The sequence below is a fragment of the Natrix helvetica genome, assembly GCF_964273705.1.
Source record: "Natrix helvetica genome assembly, chromosome: 1".
Lineage (NCBI taxonomy): Eukaryota > Metazoa > Chordata > Lepidosauria > Squamata > Natricidae > Natrix > Natrix helvetica.
In genome coordinates, this window is record NC_138548.1 from 13,323,486 (window position 1) to 13,339,414 (window position 15,929).

The window sequence follows — 15,929 nt, forward strand, 5'->3', positions numbered from 1 at the left end:
CTGACGAGATTCCAAACCGTTTGGCACCTTGGGCTTTTGCAGTCAAAAAACAGTTCATATTACATTAAAACATTGGACATAGGGCGATCTTTCTGGCTTTGTCATGATGTTTATTTAATAAAAGTTAAAAACAGTTCATGTTATAGGTGAGTTTTTTTTTAATCTGAGGAAGCGGGGAAAAATTGGCGGGGCAAAGCTGATTGGCGTGTTGGGAGGACGTGTCCATATTGTCTCATACGCGCGCTTCTTGGGTCCGCGCGTTCTAATTGGCTAGTCGGTGCGTATTCTCCCGCCTTTCTCCCTTTTCCGCGTGGATCGATCTTCTACCTTCACCCCGCTTTTCTTGACTCTCGAATTCTGTTCTGATTGGCCACCTGAGACACCGCCTTTTCTCCCAGTGAGAGTTTGATTGGCGAGTCGACATGTGCGTCAACGCGCCGGGGCGGAGCTATAAAAGAGCGTGTCGCTCCCTTCCCCCCTCGTTCCGCTGCTTCTACCTGCGCGGCTGCCACCTCTCAAAACCTCCTTTTTCTGCTGTGCTCGCCAGCCTTCTCAGCCAGTTTGAGTTGGCGCAGGCGCGCGGAGCGCAAGACGCGTGCGCACTAAGGAAGGGGGGGTAATCTTTTTCCCTTCTCTCATCTCGGCTCGCGGCTCTCGGGCGTACGGTCAGCCGCCTGCTCATTGGCTCATCCGTTGTTAGAGAGTCTGGCTCGGGTCGACAGTTGAGGCCTAAAGTTCTGCGCAGGCGCAGAACGCGGCTAAGGTAATAAGCCTCGCGCTCGTTCTGACGGGGCCTCAAGAAAAAGAAGGAAACCCGCCAAGCTCGCCGTTGCCAACCCGGTCGCCGCCGTCTCCTCCTCCTCCGTGAGGGGAAAAGAGATAAGAAGGGCCGGGGAAGACCTGGAACAGCCGCCGCCGCCATCATGAGCGTGGAAGCCTACGGGCCCAGTTCGCAGACGTTGACTTTCCTCGACACCGAGGAGGCCGAGCTGCTGGGCGCTGACACGCAAGGCTCCGAGTTCGAGTTCACCGACTTCACCTTGCCCAGCCAGACTCAAACGCCGCCCGGAGGAGGTTCCGGGAGCGGAGGAGGCGTCGTCGCGCCGGGGACCCCGGGACTCCCGGGGGGTGGCGTCGGAGTGGGCGCCGGGGGGGCGCCTTCCGTCGTTGCTCCGGGGCAGCTGGACGCCCAGGTGAGGCCCGCGAAGGGTGAGGGAGAGTTAGAACCGCCAGGCGGGGAAGAGCGGGGGGGGGAAGGAACGAGTGGGAGGCTAACTTTTAAAGTCCACGTCTTGTATGTGTGGCACTTGGCGCGGGATAAAAGGGCAGCTTGCAGGTCCCGAGTGGGAGAGGCAAAGAGGTTGAGTTGCTTCTATAAGCTTGGATTCTAGGCTTGTTTAAAAATTGCCCCAGGGCTTAGTAGGAAAGCCTGTAACTTTAGCCTTAATGCTTATTGAAAAGAATACGCCAGAGATATATTCCTCGTATGTACATTTACAGAATAACAGAGCTGGAAAGGGACTTTGGAGGTCTTCTAGTCCAACCCTCTGCTCAAGCAGGGAACTCTGCCATGTCAGACTAATACTTCTGTTCTAGACTTCCCAAGATCATGAAGCAGACTCCTCGTCCCGATAAAACCTCTGATTTTTTATATTTTGTTGCTCAAAGTGTAGGATGGTGACAGATGCGGGCAATGTGCATTACAGAATTATAATGCCTATGCATGATATCATTAAGTGTGAAAGTAATGAATTGCTTTCCGATATGTGTATGTTTATGTGTGTTTGCCAGTTACCGCCTATCTTACGTGTTTCAGTTGGGTAACTATGACTTTTATCAAAAGAAAAGGGCCCAATGATACCTTGAACCTGTTTACTGCGCCAGTGACTTTCAAACTGTTTCAGGCTGCGGAAGTTGCTAAATAAAAATTTAAAAAAACCTCATTTTCCTGATTAAGAGGCAAAGCTTAGTAGTGAGAGAAAATTGGCTGGAATTGTTTGGTTAGATGCTAGAATTATAATGGCTTTTCGATGAGTCTTAGTGGCAACTAAGTTTGATTTCAAGCTGGTGTGTAAATCATTTGTCTTCAAGCTGTTATTAACTGGTACCTTCTTTGTACACTTTAAAGTAGCATTGTGTACACCTGTTTGACAGAAGACTGCATTGAAGTCAGTGAGGCATTGAATTTGCATAGTGGTTTCCAAGAAAGTGATTGGAAAATTCTCAGTTTCTGTGATTTTCTTGCATGGCCTTTTAAAGAGTTCTTGTAAAGATAACTTGTTGAATCATCTTTGCGACAGAATGTGAGATCTGGATTTAAACTCTAAACGTTTAGTGCTTAAAGCAGTAAAAACACAACTGGGGATTGTGTATATACTTGGAAAATGGAAAAATGTATATGTATTGTGATAAAAGTATTTTATCATGGTAAAGAAAATAGGAGTATAAAGTGTGCCTGCTGCCTTGGGTTGACCAAATTTTTTTAAAAGGAGAAAAATATAATTTTAGACAAGTGGTAGTAGAATATGTACCCACAGAAGCTCTTTATAGATTAGGGGAGGATTTATCTCTCAATTAAGGATAAGGTGTTCCATCATAGGTATTAATTGTGGCTAGAACAGCATACGATAGTACTTTAACTTCTGAGTAATTGGGTGAGGCCTCAACTGGGGGGCAAGGTGTGTACATGTATAATTAACACCTTTTCCAAGGAAATGCCACCTTGTTAAAGAGATGGTTTTTAATTTGCATTTTTGTCCTTTGTTCTGCTTAACAGTAGAGTGTAGTACTCAGTTTTGCATCTTAGGTCAGGTTTTCTCTAATGTAATTCCTTTAGGTGGTTTAATCATCTTGTTCTGGACAAGTCATTTGAAGTTTTGCGAATATGTCTGTAAGGATAGAATTCCATTTAGTACAGATGTGAGTTTTCTGGATATGCCATAGGTTTGTGGTGCCTTTCTAAGAATTTTCTGTTCTGTAGTTTCATTGCTGTAATGCAGAATATTGCCTCATTTTCTTCGCCAGATTTTATTCCCATATAGGAATAAAATAGGAATGGCATTCAAAACATAGTATGCTTGCTTAATTCCCCAGAAGAGGGTTTTGAAATGTGTAGGGGAGGGGACATCAGGGTCAAGAAGAGAATATATGTAGCATATTCTTTTTCCTTACTCTTGGTTATTTTCTTTCTCAACTCAATTTCACTATTGAAATCCATCATAAACTTAAAGCAGTTGTATGCTGTTTGTGGAAAGTGTTGCTATATTAATAAAAAGGGTCTTCAGGTTGGCTAATGATGAAAGGTATATTTTTAAAGTGTTAGCAACACAAGACATGGTGGTGTTGTACTGTTTCCTGTTAAAAGGAAAATCACCTTTGTCTTCATTAAATAGTTTTTTTGGCAGCCATACAGAAGTGGCTTGTCATTGCTTTCTTCCAGGATGTTTGTTTTATTTCCGAGGCTTGCCCTAGAGGACTGAGAGATGCTAACCAAACCTATCGCTGCTTAGTTTCTGTGTTGCTTCCTACCAAAACAAAAGTGTTAGCTCTGTGAATTGGATGAAGGTACATATAGTCACAATACTTATGACTTCTGGTGTTGATCTGAGCAAGTTTCCCATCACAATCTTAAAATCTCCATCTACTTACAGAATAGCTGAATATGCAATTAGGAGATTCCCATGCCTGGGCTGTCAGGACATTTGGAATGGGAAATATATTTGCATTTAAGTAATTTTTCAGTCATTCATTCTGGGAAAGTGATTTTCTCAAAGATCCTTTTGGGGAAAAATATTTCTGTAAAGAATGAGAATTGGATTATTTCTGCTTTTGAAAGCCTTCGGTCTATCTTTTCCAGTATTTTTCAATATGAGTACTCCAGACTAAGTTAGGAATCGGTTATGGATAATCTTGAAATAATTTTTAAAAATTAGAATCTGGTTATGTTAGAGTAATAAACATACTGATGTTTGATTTACCTAGCAACAGCTGTTTGCAAGATTCAGAAATTTAAAACTTCTACTATTTTCTGTACTACATCTGTATAAGTAACAGATAGTAATTCTGTGTGTACTCTCCCTTAACATGGAAAGAATTAAATATATTGTTATATTTGCTGGCTCATAAAAAAATGTGAATGGAAAACCCTGCAAGTAAAATACTTAGGCGCACAGCTTTCTATTCAACATATTATGTCAACATGTCTTTTGATCTTCTTCAGAATTTTTCACTACTGGAAAATCAAGTAAATAACTACTTCAGTGGCTTTCTTATACTAATAGGTTAATATTCATGGTTATGGGTAGGTTGGTGTAGGTCACTTCAGATGCTGAGGCTTTAAGGAATGGTTTTGATCAATTAGCTGTGTAGGCTAAGGCATCTGAGAGATATAATCCTTTAAAAATCATGGGGGCAATATTTTTACAAAACGTTCTTATTTTAAACTGAAATATTACCCTGAATTGCATATAATACAAAACTGCAATATTATGTATATGAACAAGAAGATATCCTCAGAACTCTAATATTGCTCTTCACTCTCCTTACCTAACATAACAGGGAAAAATAAATTGGTTTTCAAGTTAGAAGAGTCTTTATTTAGCTTTACATAAGATTAGAAAATTTGTTTTAAAGATAATTATGGCTTTCTCAAACAGATGGGGGGAAGCAGGCAGTTTTTATAGCCTACTGTTCATCATGAAGGAAATAGGCAATCTGTGATACTAAATCCTTTTTTGTGATTTGAAGAGCCCAATTCAACATGGGCTACTCTACTATTTTGACAAGAAATTTAGACAAAGATCTGTAATATGAATCTTAAAATAGGCTTAATTATATTGGTAATCCAAAAAATGAAAGAAAAATTCCAGAATACCCTGTCCACCATGTTTCTTAATATACTATCCAAAAATGTTAACTCGCAGTCTATGATCACCAAAAAGTGTTCATCAAATATACAGCAGCACATTGGCAGCCTGCTCACCAAAAAACTAGATTTTAGTTTATTTTTCTTATTTGTATGGAAGGGAAAGAGTGAGCCCCATGTTTGAGCAATTTTTTTGCTTTCGCATGCGTGTAATTATAGTTTGCTTATGTAAATTACATATGGAAATTATAGTTACATATGCTTACATTTGTGTTCCTCAAAATGGATTTGTCAGATTACTGTCTCTTATGACTAAAGATTGGATGGGCTTGAGACATAATTTTGAATTACCTAGTAAACTAGTAAAGTATCATTTGTTTTCTACAATATTTCAATTTGGTTTTGTGCCTGCAGACTTGTAGCTATTGCAGTTGCTAGAAACTGAGATCATCCATTGCCATTCTGAATCTCTTCTGGATCATCCGTTGTCTCCATATATCTGATCTTGTACCTGAGTTTTGTGGTGCTGTCCCTTCTTAGCTTGCCTGCCCAAGGAGCAATAATAGGTTGCTCTATAAACTGTTTTGTCTTGCTTCTTTTGGAAACTTCATATGCTGTAGGTGTTTGAGGAACATATTTATTTAGAAGATAGTTCGATTTTTTCCCCTAAGTAAACATATGTTAAGTTGCAGTATTAACTTGTAGGAATTACTATTCTCTAACTCTATTGTAGTTTTATTCATAATGACATGTTTTTCTCCTAACTTAAAGACATTGATTACACTTTGAAACTGCCAGATCTACATAATATATTTGTTTTGACAGCCATTTATTATTATTGATTTTCTTCACAATATTTTACTGAACTGGAAAAGCTTTGTAAAAAAACATTATTGCGCAATAATGTTATGGTGCATAATGTTATGGACCAACGGTAGCCCATGCTGGTTTTAAAAAATCATCATGTTTCTTGGGGAAGGTATTAGAAAGTTTAATGGGGGGACTGGAGTTGCATATGTAATAAAGTAAAATGATATTTAAGTTCATGTAATTTGGTACTGCTGCTGCGGCCTTGATTCTTAAAATAATACTGTGCAGTGCTGAAGTTTTTCTGGCTTTTTTTTTTTGAAGAACATATTTAAATGGTTTGCAAGGCCATTAATGAATATATGTAGATTTGATCCTGCACACCTTAGTGTAACTTCATCTAATTGGTATTTCCAAACAAGATTGATAACCATCACTTTTTAAAATTAATACTTATATAGCCTATGTGGTACCTAGGGATATTTTACCACAAAGCTGATGCTAACACTTGTTTAATTTTTTAAATGATAGATAAATATGGAGAGTCTTTGGCATTAAGGATGGCAAATGTTGGCCTCACATTCTCTCCCCCTCCTATAATTCTAGTGGTTATTTGTTTTGATAATTATTCCTTTATTAGCCTCTTGAAATATAGTATTCTCTAAGGCTATAATCCTTTAAAAGATCTGACCCAATCTCTTATTGAAGATGTAACTAAATATGTATGCATGTAAATAAATAACAATGAGATTCCTCCTTTTGTCATTAGTGATAGCTAGTATTTATTTGACTTCCAAGACCACCCACACATTGAATAAGAATGACTTACTGTATAAGAGATGAAAGCAGAAATCAAATTTCTCATTGAAGAATATATGAAACATTGGTAGAGCCACTTACCTTGAGAGTTTCCGAAGGAAATCATTATTATGCACCAGCAAGATTAGGGTTCCTAAATCAGGGCCTTTCCCAAGGGCTAACCTTCATGCACTGGGGTGAGAGGTGGAATAAAGAATTTGGGAAGAATAAGTCAATATTGTTAGCACTTTAGTCATTGTTTCAGTTCTGTTAACTCTGACTTACCAGACAAAAAAATTTATACCAGACAAATGTTTAAACAATTGCAGATGTTCCCATGCTTGTTTAGCAGGCAAAATTTTTCCAGTCTCATAAAATCTATGGTGGGGTTTCAAAATTTTCAGTGATGCTACATCATTGCTTAGGAAACTTGTGAATTGGGGCTTTCTAGATAGCCTTGTGACTGGGGTAGATCAAAGCAATAGAATTACAATACAATAGTAGAGTTGGAAGGGACCTTGGAGGTCTTCTAGTCCAACCCCCTGCCTAGGCAGGAAACCCTATACCGTTTCAGACAAATAGCTATCCAACATCTTCTTAAAGACTTCCAGTGTTGGGGCATTCACAACTTCTGGAGGCAAGCTGTTCCACTGATTAATTGTTCTCACTGTCAGGAAATTTCTCCTCAGTTCTAAGTTGCTTCTCTCCTTGATTAGTTTCCACCCATTGCTTCTTGTTCTACCCTCAGGTGCTTTGGAGAATAGTTTGACTCCCTCTTCTTTGTGGCAACCCCTGAGATATTGGAACAATGCTATCATGTCTCCCCTAGTCCTTCTTTCTCTTAAGCTAAACATACCCAGTTCCTGCAACCGTTCTTCATATGTTTTAGTCTCCAGTCCCCTAATCCTCTTTGTTGCTCTTCTCTGCACTCTTTCTAGAGTCTCCACATCTTTTTTACATCGTGGCGACCAGAACTGAATGCAGTATTCCAAGTGTGGCCTTACCAAGGCATTATAAAGTGGTATTAACACTTCACGTGATCTTGATTCTATCCCTCTGTTGATGCAGCCTAGGACTGTGTTGGCTTTTTTGGCAGCTGCTGCACACTGCTGGCTCATATTTAAATGGTTGTCCATTAGGACTCCAAGATCCTCTTTCACAGTTACTACTACTGAGCAAGGTATCACCTATACTGTACCTGTGCATTCCATTTTTGTTGCCTAAATGTAGAACCTTTAAAGAAGAACCTGGTGAAGTCTCTTTCTGTGATTTTAGAAGAGGATAGAAGCCCGAAGAGACTGTTTTTCTTTTAGTGGCATAGTTCTTAAAGTGTATTGTGGATACTTTAAGAAAAGGTATGATTTGAAACTGCTGATAGAAGAGGAAATACAACAAAGGGGCAGTAATCAGAACCAAATGTTGCTACTGTTCAGAAAACTTTTTTCTCACTTCTGTTTAAAAAATAGCATATCATAATGTTTATTGAATATAATTCAAGATTCTGTACACATGCTTGTAAATTGGCGTTGATGTATGATGTATCCTTTTTTTTAAAAAATGCCTGTATGACTTGCTTTGTTAAAAAATAAATTACAGTTGCATATATTACGTTTTGTTTTGTTTTAACTCCAGGTAAATGGACCAGATGGCATCCTCCAGAATGGGGCAGTGGATGATAATGTGCCTAAAACCAGCCAACTGCTTGCGGAGCTCAATTTTGAAGAAGACGAGGAAGACACTTATTACACCAAGGACCTGCCTGTACATGCTTGCAGGTGAGATAGTAGAGCCTGGTGTTATGAGAACAGGGCATCAGTTTAACACATTGGGGAAGCTTTCTCCCTGTGGCTAGTGAGTGATTTACTTTTTCATTTCCCATGCCATTTTGCCATCATAACCTAGAACCCGTATCTAGTGACTCTCTCCTTAGGCTTCTGGGATATATTTATGCCCTCGCATAGAACCTGCGCATGTATGTTGGGATTGAGAAAATGGTTTTTATCAGTCGATTAAAGGAGTTACAGTAGTTTCCGGTTAGGTTATATTAAAATTAATGATCTTGTATGAGGTCCAGTCCTTTATTCAGATGGGATTGCTGTTGCCTTTTCTTGAACCTAAATGCTCTTATTCTATGTTTTATGTAGTTTTGTATCAGACCCTTTAAGATGCCTTAGTGCAGTGATGGTGAACCTTTTTTGGCTCACGTGCCATAAGTGGGGGGAGCGCAGGGGGGTCGTGTGCGGGTGTGCCACACCCATAATGCAATGCGCGACCACCCCCAGTGCACATGCGCGCACTACAGGCGCAACCCCTCATTTTTTGCATGCTTTTTTTGCTCTCCCAATGCTCCAGAGGCTTTATAGGAGCCCGGGGAGGGTGAAAACAGCCTCCCCCGCCCCTCCCGGAAGCCCTCTGGAGGCTTCAGGGAGCTTCAGGAGGCTTCCCTGAAGCCTCCGGAGCAGTCAAAACGACCCTCCGAGCAAACCGGAAGTGACTTCTGGTTTGCTCGGAGGGTCCTTTTGAGTGCTCTGGAGGCTTCAGGGACCTTCAGGACGCTTCGCTGAATCTCCAGAGCAGTCAAAACGACCCTCCGAGCAAACCGGAAGTGACTTCTGGTTTGCTCGGGGGGTCCTTTTGAGTGCTCTGAAGGCTTCAGGGACCTTCAGGACGCTTCCCTGAAGCCTCCGAAGCAGTCAAAACGAACCTCCGAGCAAACCAGAAGTCCGTTCCTGAAGTTCCGGTTTGCCCGTAGGGCTGGTTTTTTGCGCTCCGGAGGCTTCAGGGAAGCTCATGAAGCCGCCTGAGGGCCTCTGGGGGGGGGAGGCTCTTTTCGCCCTCCCCAGGCTCCTATAAAGCTTCTGGAGCCTGGGGAGGGCAAAAAGTGGCTTTAAAAAAGGGTGAACTCAGCTGGCCAGCTGACAGGGCAGAGCCTCGCGTGCCCTGACAAATGGCTCCGCATGCCACAGGTTCGCCATCACTGCCTTAGTGCATCAGATCATTTTCTAACACCTTGCTTCTGGCTCTCTAAGATTATTGCATTTATGCTTTACTGCCTCCAGAGGTTGTGGGTGCTCTAACACTGGAGATTTTTAGGAAGAGATTGGACAACCATTTGTCTGAAATGGTATAGTTTTCTGCTTGAGCAGAAGGTTGGACTAAAAGACCTTCAAAGTCCCTTCCCACTCTATTATTCTGTTTTTCTGAAGCTCGGAAGATTAAATTGGTTTGGTTATGCCATACTCTGCAGTGTTTAGCTGAATAAGTAGTATTCTCTAACAATGCATTTTGAATGTCTGAACATACTTTTTAAGCTGCAGTGCTTATGTTGACTGTATTACTATTCTTCTTCTCATCCTTCCTATTACCTATCTCCTCCTACTTACAACTATAACCCTGTTGCTTGTACCTTTACGATTTATATTGTTTTTTTTAGTTTCCTAGTATGATTTGATTTTTTTTTAGTATCCTATGACTATCACTAAATGTTTTATCTTATGATTCTTGATGAATATATTTTTATGTACAGTGAGAGCTTATTTACCAAAGACAAATTCCTTGTGTGTCCAATCACACTTAGCCAATAAAGTATGCTATGCAGTGGTGGGTTTGAAATCCCGCTCCGGGGCCAATAGCGTCCTCATGGACATGCGCAGCGTGTGTGCACGCATCTTAGCGCCTGTGCAATGCTCTGCGACACTCCAGCTGCTCCACAGAGCGTCACACAGATGCTGTATGTGCCTGCGCAGAAGCACAGAAGCCTTTAAACACCAGTAAGGAGCTCGGACGGGCAGGTGGGCCCTATGGAGCACCGTACCGGAACAGTATCCGGTGCTCCGGGCTGTCTCCGGTATGCGCACACCAGAGCGTACTGCCTGCAACCCACCACTGATGCTATGCTATGATGTTTGGCATTGATCACAAGGGGCTTTATTGCCACAGAGGGCATGTTGTGGATAGTATAATGTCCAGAACGTTAATAATGCTTCTGCTAGCTTTCAGAAACGATGATCTAGTAGTCTTTGTAATTCCTTAATCAGTTTGTATGGGTGAGTGTCATTGATTTCCTTTCCTTGAAGAAGAATTGATTTCCAGCTATGGTCCCTCTATGTTTTCCTTAGCTATTGTGGCATCCATGATCCAGCTTGCGTGGTCTATTGTAACACCAGCAAGAAGTGGTTCTGCAATGGACGTGGGAATACCTCTGGCAGGTAAATATTCACATTCACAAAGAGAACATAATTCACTTCTGTTAAATGTATGAACATAGAAAGTTTTCAGGTGCTAATTCAAATAATTGATCCACTTTCGCTGTTAGCAACTATCTAAAATCTTGAGGGAGAACTTGCGCCAATTGATCCTAGGTCCCTGTTGAATATAAGTACTTGTACTCTATTGTTGAATTATTATGGGACAGTTTCTGCAAAAATTCAGTCTCTCCAAAATGCTTTCTACAAAGTGGCTTAAACTTTACCAACATTTTAGTAGGGCACACTTGTTAGAGCTAAGTCCCCATAAGGGTGTTTTCTATTATGTACACAAAAGTATGGCATAAAATATAATCCCTTAATGTATTATGAATACAATATAGAGAAATAACAATAGCAGTAGGAATCAGTAATGAATAGTATTTGATTTAAATACAGGTAGTCCTTGACCTATGATCATTCATTTAGCAACTGTTTGAAGTTACAGTGGCATTGAAAAAAACAACATGACTGCTCATTGCCCTTGTAACCATTGCGTTGTTCCCATGGTCACTTGATCAAAATTTGAGCACTTGGCAACTGGCATATATTTATGACAGTTGCAACATGTTGGGTCAGGTTGCTATTTGTGACCTTCCCAGCTGGCTTCTGACAAGCAAATCTAGGGGGGGGGGAGTTGGGTGGACTTAATAACTGATTCATTTAATGACCAGAGCAAAATGGTGGTAAAATTGGGCATGACTCCCTTAACAATTGCCTCATTTAGTAATGGAAATTCCAGACCCAATTGTGATCAAGGCTACCTGTGTTGTGAATCAAGTTAAAATTAACAACTTAATGGACTATATGTATCATGTAGTAGTCAAGAAACAACAAAGCAAATAGGTTTTGCTGCTGTTGAAAGTTTGCAGAGATGGGGGGGGGCATACCAATTTATACTAGAGCATGGGAATTGTACTGAAAAGCCCCTTTTTTCAACACTTATCAAATTGCTGGCACTAGCACTCTTCATTAGTAGGGCCTTTGTGAAGGTTCTTAAGAGCAAGACTCTTGACACAGATGTAGTTGTCCTGAGTAAGCTGGGGTCCAGGCAGTTATGGTTCTAAAGATCAAAAACTGCACTTTGAATTGGGTCTGAAGATACATCAACAACCAATGCAATGGATACTGTATTAGTGTCACACGGTTTAGCTGCCAGTTTTCCATGAACAGCTGAGCTAATTGCATTAAGCACTACTTCCAAAGGCATTTGCAATTAAATTCTGTTAAATAACCTAACTTGAATGGTGGTAGTACATAAGCACCTGAGGAAAAGTATATCTCTGGAAGGCTTCACTTGCCACATATTATTTGTTTATATTCCCTCATTACTTTTATAAATAACTCAAGGTGTTGAACATCCACTATACTCCTTCCTCCTCCTATTTCCCCACAATAGCAACCCTGTGAAGTGGTTGGTCTGAGAGAGAGCTATTGGCCAAAAGTCACTCAGCTGGCTTTCATGGGTAAGGCAGGACTAGAACATGACTGTCTCTCAGGAAGTTCAGTAAGACCTTCACGTTGTTCCTTCTGTTACCCAGTTAATTTGTAAAAATAACAAAGACGGGATATAAAATAAATATCCTCTTTACTTGAATTCTAGTGAAAGGAAGAAAGTCTAGTGAAAAGAAGGACTAGAGGTGCCATGATAGCAATCTTCCAATATTGGAGAGGCTGCCACAAAGGGGTGTGTGTGTTTCAACCTATTTCCCAAAGTACCAGAAGGCAAGATGGGAAACAATGGATACTAATCAAGGAGAGAAGCAACCTAGAACTAAGTAGAAATTTCCTAACAGCACAATTAGTCAGTGGAATGGCTTGCCTTCAAAAGTTGAGGGTGCTCCATCACTGAAGGCTTTTAAGAAGATACTGGACAGCCGTTTGTCTGAAATGGCATAGAGGCCCCTGTTTAAGCAGGAGGTCTGAATTGCACTTCATTTTGTTTTTCCAATATAAATAAGGAGTTTTCTGCTAACATTTCAAAGGAAACTTTTGTGCAATCATTGTTTTTGCAATGTTTCTGTCTTTTGCCAGTCACATCGTGAACCATCTTGTGAGAGCCAAGTGCAAAGAAGTTACTCTTCATAAGGATGGTCCTCTGGGCGAGACCGTCTTGGAATGCTACAATTGTGGCTGCCGTAATGTGTTTCTTCTTGGCTTCATCCCGGCCAAAGCTGACTCCGTGGTTGTTTTGTTGTGCAGGTAAGAGAATGTTTGCTTTTTAGAAATAAATTATTTGAATGATGATCACAAGAAACTATTAAGTATATATTTTAATGTAGTTTTTAATTGAGTAATACTATTTGTGTTTGTCTAATATATGTCTCTCATATCCTGATTGTGCAGGCAGCCTTGTGCCAGCCAGAGCAGCTTAAAGGACATCAATTGGGACAGCTCACAGTGGCAGCCTTTGATTCAGGATCGCTGCTTCCTTTCCTGGCTAGTCAAAATTCCTTCAGAACAGGAACAACTGAGGGCCCGGCAGATCACAGCTCAGCAAATTAATAAACTAGAAGAACTGTGGAAGGTGTGTTTGAGAGATTCAGGCTGTGCGTGGAGAGAAAATGGGAGCTAAAGCAGATGTATTTGGGACAGGTAGACAGATAATACTGGGTTCAGAATTCAGCTTCCTGAGTATCCTTGGTTTCTTTTTAAATCAAGATTTTGGACTGTGAAGAATGCTCTTAAAGTTTTGAATACTAAAACCAGCAAGGCGGTTGAATAAGAAGAGCAGTTGTTGGGGAGTTTGAAGCTTTTGTCTAGATTCATGCCTTCATCCTAATCAGCAAAAGAGGAATTCTGCAAATTGAGCAGAATTTGCACAATCTGCACAACAATATTCTTTCCCATAGTATATAATTAGGATTTCTGGGTGATTTTGGTCAAAGGTGGATATGGCCTGTTGTTATTTGAAATATCCTTACATTTAGTAATTTAAATGGGCATGCTTCGCATTTCATTGTTTTGTGATTTAACGTATGTGATAAGATATTCCTAGTATTTAGTTCCCTCATCTTAGAAGGATTCCCATAAACCAGCTGGAGAAGTTGGGTTTAGCGTCCTGTTGTCTGTGATTGCAGGAGAACCCATCTGCCACTTTGGAGGACCTGGAAAAACCTGGGGTTGATGAAGAGCCACAGCACGTCCTCCTTAGATATGAAGATGCTTATCAATACCAGAACATCTTTGGTCCTCTGGTCAAGCTTGAAGCAGATTATGACAAAAAATTGAAGGAATCTCAGGTAAAATGGATAAAAGGAAGCAGCCCCTTGAAATAGTTTAGATTGGTGACCCTGAACAGTATGCTTGGGGGTGGGTGGGTGGTGAGAGTAAGCTTCTGAAAGATTAAGTTTGGAAGGCATTTGAAATATAATTGATATAAATATTTTGAAGCACCATATCCATAGTTCCATTAATCATTGAGTGTTTGTGTTGGGTAGTTACTACTATGTTTGTCTGATATAATTTTTAAGCAGAGGATTTGATCAGTTGCTAAGTTATGTCTGACTCTTTACTTTACTTTATTGTCATTGTACGTATATACGCAGTTTACACATATAACGAAATTCACATAACACCCAGAGACCAGGCCCAACACACATAACAATCCCCAAACACACCCCCACCCACCAAAAAACTTCCCCGCCCCTAAACCACCCAAGCATCCACACAAGAGACCAAGTAGTGCTGTCCAATAGCTCACTGATGGTGGCCCATTAGTTCATTGTTGAGTGCAATTATAGCTCTGGGATAAAAGCTATTCAGAAGACGTGTGGTCCTAGTTTTAATTGTTCTGTATCTTCTGCCAGAAGGCAACAGTCTAAAAAGATTATATGCAGGATGGGAAGAGTCCCTGAGAATGTTATGCAACTTTCTCAATCAGCGAGATGCGAAGATGTCATCCAGGATTGGTAGCTGGAGCCCGGTGATATTCTGGGCAGTTTTAATGCTTCTCTGTAGAGCTTTTTTGTCCGCTGCAGAGCTGCTCCCATACCATGCAAGACCCATGGATCATAGAATGCCAGCCTCCCCTGTCCTTTCTTCCGAGTTTGCCCAAATTCATGTTCATTGCATCGATGACACTATCTAACCATCTCCTCTTCTGCTGTCCCCTTCTCCTTTTGCCTTCCATCTTTCCCAACATACAGGTCTTTTCCAATGAATCCTCTCTTCTCATTTGGTGGCCAGAGTATCTGAGCTTCAACTCTTTCCAAAGGACGGTCAGGGTTGGTTTTCTTTAGGATTGACTAATTTGAACTCCTTGCAGTCCAAGGGACTCTCAAGAGTCTTCTCCATACCATAATTTGAAAGCCTAAATTCTTTGTGCTCAGCCTTCCTTATGGTCCAACTCTCACAGCCATGCATTACTGCTGAGAAAGCCATAGCTTTCACTGTAAGACAAGCAGGTTAAGCTTGTATCTTGACAGATGGAAATGTCAGCTTCTGTAATGCAACCTTACCTGCTTGCACTGGGCATTGTAAATGGTTACATGTTCATTTCAGCATCATGAATACATATATTTTTTACAGGTTGTTTTTGTTATAGTTGAGCTGCTTTTGATAAGTGCTTTGTTGAGAGACTTGTTCTGTATTCCTTGAAGATAATTTCCCCCCCGAATTATTTAATTTGTATTCTGTTCTATTTTAAAGTCTCTGAGTACAGACAGAGTGATCTGCTATATGCATGTATTGTTCTTCAGTAGAAAGCAACAGGCATTGCAGCAAATATAATCTGGCAAAAAGGTGGGCTATTAATAGATTAGAAGTGGGCAGTCTGATAGTTCTAAAGCTGCATATGGATTCCGTGCGTTTGCACATAATCAAATGAGAAGAAGACAACTAGACGGTGACTAGGAAAAGAGCAGTTATCTATGAATGAGAAGCAGCTCCACTGGATTAATCAGATTAATCTTAATATTGTTCTTACCAATGTATTTTAAATCTTCCAGCAAGCATTGAAGTGAGCATATTTCTAAAAAAAGTCAGCAAAGAAGATTACAAATCTGTTTATATGTGATCCATTCACTGGAATAAAATAAGAGACAAAAGGCCATATTAGCTTTGGTTCTAGTTAAAGAATAAAAAAATAAAGAATGAATCTTTCTTTATTTTAGACTCAAGACAACATTACTGTGAGATGGGATCTTGGTTTGAACAAGAAAAGGATTGCCTACTTCACCCTGCCAAAAACTGATTCAGGTCAGACTGGAATTAGC

The 15,929-nt window shown here is 40.5% G+C and overlaps 1 protein-coding gene across 5 annotated transcripts in view; it reads left to right on the plus strand.

Annotated features, from left to right (window-relative positions):
- Positions 1 to 491: 491 nt before the first annotated feature.
- Positions 492 to 15,929, plus strand: part of UPF1 (UPF1 RNA helicase and ATPase) — a 38,874-nt gene continuing 23,436 nt past the window's right edge. For all 5 annotated transcript variants that reach the window (XM_081955815.1, XM_081955814.1, XM_081955817.1 and 2 more), the window contains exons 1-7: positions 492 to 1,193; positions 8,102 to 8,244; positions 10,588 to 10,677; positions 12,748 to 12,915; positions 13,060 to 13,240; positions 13,794 to 13,955; positions 15,828 to 15,912. In XM_081955815.1, coding sequence (XP_081811941.1) covers positions 924 to 1,193; positions 8,102 to 8,244; positions 10,588 to 10,677; positions 12,748 to 12,915; positions 13,060 to 13,240; positions 13,794 to 13,955; positions 15,828 to 15,912 — 1,099 coding nt within the window. In that variant the 5' untranslated portion in view covers positions 492 to 923. The remainder of the gene's footprint in view (positions 1,194 to 8,101; positions 8,245 to 10,587; positions 10,678 to 12,747; positions 12,916 to 13,059; positions 13,241 to 13,793; positions 13,956 to 15,827; positions 15,913 to 15,929) is intronic.